This window comes from Diadema setosum, chromosome 10 (genome assembly GCF_964275005.1).
Source record: "Diadema setosum chromosome 10, eeDiaSeto1, whole genome shotgun sequence".
In the NCBI taxonomy this organism is placed as follows: domain Eukaryota; kingdom Metazoa; phylum Echinodermata; class Echinoidea; order Diadematoida; family Diadematidae; genus Diadema; species Diadema setosum.
The window spans coordinates 2,502,890-2,512,395 of record NC_092694.1 but is presented as its reverse complement, the minus strand read 5'-3'; the positions used below and the strand labels follow the sequence as shown (position 1 = coordinate 2,512,395).

General features: G+C 40.0%; 1 protein-coding gene across 1 annotated transcript; it reads right to left on the bottom strand.

Annotated features, from left to right (window-relative positions):
* Positions 1-325: 325 nt before the first annotated feature.
* LOC140234541 (uncharacterized) lies at positions 326-9,246 on the bottom strand. Its single transcript, XM_072314581.1, has 3 exons — positions 9,162-9,246; positions 1,253-1,315; positions 326-807 (listed from the first exon to the last, which is right to left on the bottom strand). Exons 1-3 carry the CDS (start codon positions 9,244-9,246, stop codon positions 326-328), a joined length of 630 nt encoding a protein of 209 aa, XP_072170682.1.
* Positions 9,247-9,506: the final 260 nt, after the last annotated feature.

Below are 9,506 nucleotides of genomic sequence, written 5' to 3'. Positions count from 1 at the left end.
GGTAGAATAAATCGGTCAAAAATGCGCCTTAGCCAAGGGAATCGTGCCTTTCGAAGTCAATGGCATATCCAATATTGGCTAATTATTCTTGATTGTAGTCATCAGCGTTAACTGACTACGGCTTCTGATGGGTGGACTTGTCAATTCCAGCACATTACCATACACATCAACTATTAACTTACATTTGTACAGCCTGAACAACACCAATATATGAGTTGTAGCATATTATCAATTGTGGTATTCAGTCACTTTTTTTTTTTTAATTGCATCTGATTTAAGTCTTTTGCTCATAGTGACACCGTATAATCGGCGGCACGTGATTACGTCACTGATCAGCACCATTTGCCGGGCCTTGAGTTGCGGGGGCGCCCATTTCCACCACCTCGCTGCAGTCGTTTTGCGCCATCTCATAACTTGGCGGGGCTGCGGTGGGGAAGGCGGGGAAGGCGGGGTTCGCACCTGGCGATGCCACGGGGGTCGGAGGAGGGGGGGTCGCGGGTGAGTTGGTATCGTCAGTGACTTCTTTGCTGTAGACGGGGGGCTGCGAGTCGTGGACTGACTGCTCATAAGTGGGCGGGGCCTCAAGATGTGGCAACGCCCCTTCCAGATCGGGGTTGGACATGTCCCCTCCTCCTTGCCTTTGCTGAGATCGTCTGCGCTGGATGCTGGCGCTCCGGCGGGCCACCATGGATCGGATCTTCTGCTGTCGCTTTTTCTCGTACACCTTTTTCAGGCCGACAACGCACAGGAAAATACCTAGGACGCCCCCTACGAAGATGAATGTGATTGCCCACCATGGTAACGGGTCTAGAGTCGAGCGAGAGAAAGAAATGAAACAAGAGCGTAACATGTAGAATGAATAAATAAAGATATGAATGGCCCTCGCCGCAATGAATTTCTTGAAAAGGCAGGTTTAAGCAACCGTTACGTCAAGATTCATTTCTTCCTTCCCTTTCCTTTCTTTTGGTTGACTTTTACCCATGATTCGGATTGATTCCCCAGCTTGGTTGATAAACCAATCGGTAAACACGTCAAGCAGAAAAAAAAAAGTTCGTGGTGTTGTTGAAACTGTTTACTAGTATTTTCAGTCTTCGTCCGCAAGCAAGCTGCCTCTCGAACAACCTAAGGGAAAAACTCTATGGAACTAATCATTATCATCTCGAAGGCAACGGGTAAAAAAAAAAAAAAAAAAAAAAACTGAACATTGAATTGACTGTAGAATTTATTAGTGAGTTCAGATAGACTCTTTTACCTGCTCCCCGTGTGTGGGCCGCTGCCCTTTGTCTCTGTCCGCCATAAGGTTGTCTTCTTCTTCCTATTAAAAAAGAAAGAAAAAGAAGCAATGATTATGTACATGAATCAATTAATTCATTCAGTTTCCTCCATGTTGTTGTTGTTGTTGTTATCAGCATGATGCATTGATATCATTTTTTTTTTAGCATAGTAGGCCCTATAAACTTATAAAAATCGTCATTCATCAAAATTTTGATTGCTGTATTTCTGCCTACAATATGTGTTCATTAGATTATCATTATCAGTCAATTTTGCTTATTGATAACGGTCTCCTCCACCTGTACACTTAAAGATCTGTAATGATATTTATGTATCATTTTACATGATTATATATTTGTAATGCGAAATTTTGTAATATTTTCATGACTTGTGAATAATATGTTCGATATTGTTATCCATTCATACATCCAATCATTCATTCATACATCCAATCATTCACATAAAATAATCATGTACCAGTGACAGTCAAACATTCAGACAGTAATACAACCTCCTCGTCAGTCATTACTTTGCCGCATGAAGCAACAAACGAATATAATTATATTAGGTATGGTTATCTATACGTATCCTATAATGCGCTCTTCATTAAGATTGTCTGAACGAAGTCGAATTGACATCATTTCTGACAAAACGCTTGTACCATGATAACACAATAAGTTTAAGAAGAAAAAAAAAAGTGTATATTTATACTGGTATTTCGTTCCAGTATAAGAGCACTACTTGCTGCCACCAAAATTTCCTTTTACATGCACAGTGACAGATGGATGATTTGACTCCATTAATGGGGGGGGGGGGGGGTAAGGAGAGATATTTGCTTCCCAACATGAGGGATGAAAAGAAGGATTTGGGGACAAAGATGCGGGTCCCGCTATTTGCCTCGTCTGATCAAGATTAACGGACATGGTACCTGTCAAGTTCAACAGCAAAATAATGATCGCTGACGAGGATATCTATCCACTGGACGAGAACGCCAGTGCTTCTTTGCCATAATCCCTCAATCTCTCGAAAGGAAGGGACATAAAACACGACACACGAAGCGGTGATGATTAGTGACAAAGACATTGATTGTAACACAAAAGATCTACTGAATAATCACCAGTCACGCGTTCTGTGGAGTTTTGAGAACGGAAGGACACATAGTGAACTAATGCATTATTCATCAACACCCATCACCTTCTGTCCACCCACGATGTCCTATAATTATAGTAATCTATCAGCAGCGCTTGCTGCAGCTTGGTTTTGGAAGGTTAGGGCCCCTATATCTAATGATTATGTTTACATCCTCACTTTTGACTGATAACTGTGTGATTACTGACGATGATACAGCGAAATGACAACAACAACTACAAAAACAAAACCAGAACACCAATCTTTGGCAGAGGTCAAAGGGAATTTGAAATGCTACAGCTGAGTTTTGGTGCGGTTGGTCACCATGTTCCAGTGGCGTATCTAGGGGGGGGGGGGGGGGCAAGGGGGGCACGTGCCCCGGGCGCCACTCCTTGGGGGCGCAAAAAACGAAAAAAAAGCGAAGAAAAGAAGAAAAACGAAGAAGAAGAAGAAGAAGAAGAAAAAAAAAACTCGCCCGGAAGGGGGGGGGGAAGGGAGAATGATGGGGGGGGGGGGGGGGCAGAAAACCAAATCAAACAAGATAAAAACAAAACATGATGATGACGCGGACAAAATGACAATGTTTATTGTGTTCACTGCACAAGAATTCCATGTTCCGTATATAAGCTGAAATACAAAAATTTTCGGCGCGCTCGCTGCGCTCGCTCGCCAAATACATATAAAAAAGAAGGTACGAACAAAACTTTGATGACGCGGATAAAATGACAATGTCTATTGTGTTCACACATGACATTTAATATTTAGGCAGGCAAAATGTTTCACTGAGCAGCGGCTGCAATTTCTTTCGTTCTGAAGCGATCGCCAATTGGATCAAAAGGCGCCAACGGGTTTCGAACATACGGGGGGGGGGGGCGCAAAACCCCCAATTAAGAACAAAACGCAATGATGACGCGGAAATATACAAATTTCGGCTCACTCGCTCGTACTAATTTAGAGTATTTTTTCAAGTCCTCAGTTTGGTGGTATAAATCGTTATCTATAAGGCCGTCACTATATCTTGATTAGAATTGTAAGATTTAATTAGCAAAAAATAACAAGAGTTCCATGTTTAGTAAGCTGAAATATAAAAATTTTCGGCTCGCTCGCTGCGCTCACTCAAATTTATCAAAAAAAGGAAGAAGAAGATAAGAACAAAACGTGCCGACGCGGACAAAATGACAATGTCTATTGTGTTCACACAATCATGTCATTTAATATTTAGCAGGCAAAATGTTTCACTGAGCAGCGACTGCAATTTCTTTCGTTCTGAAGGCGATCGCCGATTGGATCAAAAGAGGACGCCAACGGTTTCGAACATACGGGGGGGGGCGCAAAAAAAATCAAAAAAGATAAGAACAAAACGTAATGATGACGTGGAAATATACAAATTTCGGCTTCAGTTTGTTGGTATAAATCGTTATCTATAAGGTCGTCACTATATCTTGATTAGAATTGTAAGATTTAATAAGCAAAAAATGGCAAGAATTCCATGTTTTGTAAGCTGAAATACAAAAATTTTCGGCTCGCTCGCTGCGCTCGCTCGCCAAAATTTATATATATCATTATAAAAAAAGAGAGATAAGAACAAAACGTGATGATGACGCAGAAATATACAAATTTCGGCTCACTCGCGCGCACTAATTTAGAGTATTTTTTTAAAGTCCTCAGTTTTTTGGTATAAATTGTTATCTATAAGGCTGTCACTATATCTTGATTAGAATTGTAAGATTCAATAAGCAAAAAATGGCAAGAATTCCATGTTTTGTAAGCTGAAATACAAAAATTTTCTGCTCGCTCGCTGCGCTCGCTCGCCAAAATTTATATATATATATATATATATATATATATACTTTGTATGTAATATATATATAAAAGAGAGATAAGAACAAAACGTGATGATGACGCAGAAATATACAAATTTCGGCTCACTCGCTCGTACTAATTTAGAGTATTTTTTCAAGTCCCCAGTTTGTTGGCATAAATCGTTATCTACAAGGCCGTCACTATATCTTGATTAGAATTGTAAGATTTGATAAGCAAAAAATGGCAAGAATTCCATGTTTTGTAAGCTGAAATACAAAAAATTTCAGCTCGCTCGCTGCGCTCGCTCGCCAAAATTTATCAAAATTCGCTACATTTAAATCACCCTCAAAAGACCCATTTTAAGTGCTTGAAAAAAGCATATCATGTAGACTTTGTTTAAAGTCCCTACCGGGATGGGGTTGGGGTTGAACACTTTTTCAGAAATTAGGGGCGCAATTTTCGCGCTTGCCCCGGGCGCCGTTTCCCCTAGAAACGCCACTGCCATGTTCAGTTGCGATACGCAATGACTTACTTTTGCACAATAATATGCTCTTCATTCTCTGTCGGCATTAGAGTTTCTAAAAAACAAGGAACTGATTTGTTAAGACTGCATTGTCTTGGATTGACTTCAAATGGCCCTCTCCAGCATAAAAGGAGAATTATGGGTTTAATCGGATAAGTGAATCAAAAATTTGAAACAACCGAAAAACAAAAAAAGCAAAATAAAACAAAACAATACAACATCTCCTCAAATTTTTTTCTTTGAATAAGTAGGCACATGCATGGAGGGCTTTTTGCTACCAGGAATGCGATCAGCGCATAGTGTCGTGTCTCGTGTTAATATCAGCCGTTATTTGGCCAAACTTCCGCCATTCCTGGAGCCTTTATCGAATGTCCTCTCTTTGTAGAGCAATTCACAGTTTTATCATTCAATTTCCTTCTTGTGTTCTTGGTGGTCTTTTGTCCAGGACTTCGACCGTTTCCTGCCTCCATAGTTTCCCATTTAGAGCTACATCCCCCTTTTTCCTGAGCACCTCGGATTTCTCGCAAAGAGGCGTCGAAATCCAGCTCAACCTTTTAAACGAGTTCACCGGGGAAGCATTTGATAATTTCCTGGATGTTTCCGTTCTCCTTAAAACCCAAAATAATGTTAAGTTCCGGTCGTCGTTAGGAAAAGGAGGAACAGGTCTTTTCTTCTTCTTTTTTCTTTTTTTTCAAATTTTCTCATAAACAGCTCCGCCCCCCCCCCCCCTAACCTCCCCCCTTTTAGCACCCCTAAAATGGTATTATGTATGTGATAAATCATTGTACAGTATACGAGTATATAGTGCCGCAGACTTATGGCACTATTCTTCCACTAACCAAAGCGATCACATCCGGGCCAGGAAACGGCCAGCTTTCACCGCGCCATGATGATTTCTATCAACAAAATACGAGATTTTTATTTTTATCCCATCTCTTGGTGCAAAATTATAGCATCAACTATTATAGCATCCGTGATTGCATAATTGCTTCATGCTGCAGTCATTAAAAGCAACAATAAAATGTATAGTAATTTGAATTTACGCACCATTTAATGTACACTTAACGGTCTCAATTTCATTGGTGATTTTATGAGTTGTTTGCCATCGTAAATAAATATTGACAAAATTGGAACGTATGAGCGCTCTTCAACTGCTTCCACTGCCCACCCTGCCAATAAGTTCAGACACGCATTTCACGCCATTTGCGTCATACAGCTTTACTTTATAATCCCCATTCAATGTTCAAGGCTATACATTGTGAGCATTATTTTTCTAAACCTATATGTTGTGAACCGTCCAACTTTCCATTTTTATTTAAAGGGCTTTTTGAAGGTTTGAATGACGTAGGCGTGTCTGCCTTTTTATGTACGTGCATGTACAACATACATGCATGTTGTTTCGTGCTTGTTAGCTGAAGTATTCTTCAGGTATAACTTGTTGGCCGGCGACGGAGGGAGCCTTTATCTTTCACTTGGGCGGACGATGGTGGCCAAATTTCGAAGAACGAAAAGTGGATATCCGTAACGGTTGTGTTTTATTTGTTGTGTATTAAGATATAGTACGTTCTTGGAATCTGGGTGATAACAACAACAGATTCTGGCGTTTGATTTACATTATGTTACCAGCAATGTAATAGTAAAAAAAAAAAAAAAAAAAAAAAAAAAAGCGTAGCATCTTCATTGTATAATCGTCAGTACTATTCAACTTGCCTATAGACAGCTTTATTTGCAATATCACTGCGACGTCCGTTCTTCCTCTGTAATCTTTGTAATGTCATTTCCGTTCTTCCCTGTTGTGGTATAACTCTCACAACTTACAGTATCTAAACTACAATGTAGAATACCTTTGTAGTATGTCACGTTTCGCTTTATTGTTGTTGTTGTCGTTTTTTTTTTATATTTAGGATGCTAGTTGTGATCGGTAGCCTAGGAGTTTCTGCGACATTGACTCTTTTAAAAGGTACGTGGCCCCGGTGCGAAGAAACATTTCTCGAAGTTTGTTTGTTTTTTTTGCGAGTGTTTTTTTTTTTTATTGTTTCAGTTTCTTGATTGCTTATCATCAGACGTCTTCTACAATAAAACAGATGTTCATTGTCACTTTAAGTTCATGCGAGTGTTACAACATGCCAAAATAATTTGTAGGACCCCATGTGGTTACATGTACTATGTCTGACATTTTGTGAAGACGAGAAAATCTAAAACAAAGTGACGTTTCTATTCCATGTTCAATGCTGTTGGAAGTTAAACCATCATGTATTTTTATTCTACTTTATTCATCACAGCATGAAATCAACTTGAACTTTAAGCACTCAGGCAGAAATACAGGGGGTGGGGTGTAGGGAGAGAAAGAAAGTAAGTAAACGGGGAACCGACAACATCGGACCAGTGAGGTGGCATGATCGGACAAAGGCGGCCCCTTACGGGACTCCGTTCGATAGCTCTACGGACACCGGTGAAGGCCAGCTGGTATGCGGGTTGGTCAATTATCCCTGGGTCAACTATTATACTGGGATTAGGGATTTTCAAAGCAGACAATGATCCAACCACAGTTCCGATAATGACATGTGTGTTTTGTTTTCTTTTTTGTGTTTTTTTTTTTTTTTTGGTTTTTTTTTTTTAGTTGTTGTTGTTTTTTTACCAAGAAAGGTACGGGTGTTCTTGAATATGCATGGTCGGATATTTACTTTTCATAGTGCAGTACACCATCAAAGGAATAACAAAAAACAAGCATTAGCGCCAGTACAGCCGAATGAAAAATGGGTCGGAAAAGTCAAGTACACATCTACCGTGAAAGCCCCCTGCCCCCTCCCGCCCCGGTTTCCCTGTCAATATTTTCCTTCATGTTTATTGATTTAATTCAAATCAATCATGAATTAACCATTCTGGGTGTAACATAAACAAAACAAAAAACAAACAAACAAAACAAAAATAACGCACACACATAACAAACACCCACACACCCACACACATACACATACCTACCCATCATGCCCATTATGGGCATGATAGTGTATAATATATATGGGCATACACTCACGTTTACTGGTATCAAACTTATCCTAAATAGGTATTATACGTTTTCCATGGCTCTCCCCCTACAAACGATCAAAAGGGTAATAATGTAAGGGCCCCTAATCGAAGCACATTCTCTTTTCTGTTATCTATTGACATACAATGTCCATGGGGTGGTCCCTACAAACGATGAAAAATGTAATAATGTAAAAGTCCCTGATCGAAGCACATTCATGCTAGCTGGCAGAGCGCCAAGACTTAGTGACGTCATAAGCTCCAATGACAATGATAAATATTGGAATACGCCGCCTCTTGGTGGCTCTCCTTCCATTTTTCATTCATTCGTTCTTACAGGTACAAGTACTATGGCATTTTCTTCTCATCCACTGCCTTCCTTCTTCTGCCCCCCCCCCCCCTCTCTCTCTCTCTCTCTCTCTCTCATTCTTTTTTGGCTATTTCATTGAGAACATTGATGACTTTGGGGGTGAAAACACCAGAAATGAACTTATACCTCCAAATTCTTAAACGTCGCCTTATGGGCTAAATTTAGGCGACGTTTGGAAATTCGAGCCATAATGTTTAAACGTATGAGTGTATGAAAGTTACTTAGCACTGTGTGTGCATAAGTTTCTAATTTTAACGCTGCTCGGGGCATAATGTTTAAACGTATAAGTGTATGAGAGTTATTCAACACTGTGTGTGCGTAAGATTCTAACTTTGATGCTGCTACTTCTACTTCTACTTCTACTTCTACTTCTACTTCTATTTCTACTTCTACTTCCACTTGTACTTGTACTTGTACTTCTGCTATGGAGCTTTTCATCAAAGCCTGTTCAGCCACTGGATGAAGATATTGTCAGACTTTATCACATACTTGATATATTGGCTGAATTTCAAACAGCGCTGAATGAATTTCATCCAACACGTCTATTTTTTGAGGTTCCATGCCTAAAAATAATAATAATGATGATAAAATCTGCACATGTTTGCTTCGTATTCAGTGCTCCCTGGTCCGACCGTCAAACCCCCTTACGTATTAGGTTGTACATCACTGAATATCCCTTTTCAGTTATCGGTTATCAGTGATCATACTTCTTTTCATTTTCAAGTCATTCAAAACAACAACTGGTATCTTAGCGATCTATACTGCATAATAGCATGACCGCCTTAAAACAATCAAAATAACAACAAAATAAATCCAAACCTCACGGTTTCATCAGTGATTTTACGTGGTAATCACATAATGGAAACAATATACTTCAGAAGCTAGTGAGGGGATTCAGGCACACATTTGAATTAGGCTGAATGCAAAACCATAATTCCTTTGGTTCATTATGCCCGTCATCCATATACAGCTGTATAATACATGGAGATTCTCAAATGTGCTATACAATTATGGTTAAATGGACGATGTATAACTCACTTGATTCAACCGAGCAAACGTTGAGCAATACCACAACCACAAGGAAGACGATGTGCAGAATGGAATTGAGATAATGGTTCGCCATCTTGTCTCTGTTTTAGCTGATCAAATTCTGCTGCGATTTAACAATACTTCCACTTTTCTCTCCGTCCGAAGAATTAATCCCAAGTAATCATCTGGTCCCTGTATATGCAATCGTAATGGGAGGATCAGACTCCGATGCGGCTGCTCTAGAAGGCGAATCTGCGGCGCCGGCTGACGTTCCTCTGCCAGTCTTACTGAAGTGTTGTCTAACGCTCACGGCTACGTCCAGCACAGCCTGGTTTTGTTATGTCAAATATTGTT

Excerpts from the sequence above, each read along its gene's own strand:
- LOC140234541 (XM_072314581.1), bottom strand. The coding sequence starts at position 9,246 with ATGGCGAACCATTATCTCAATTCCATTCTGCACATCGTCTTCCTTGTG. Across the intron at positions 1,316-9,161 it reads CGTTTGCTCGGTTGAATCAA|GAAGAAGAAGACAACCTTAT; the intron begins GTGAGTTATACA and ends CTTTTTTAATAG. Across the intron at positions 808-1,252 it reads GGCCCACACACGGGGAGCAG|ACCCGTTACCATGGTGGGCA; the intron begins GTAAAAGAGTCT and ends GCTCGACTCTAG.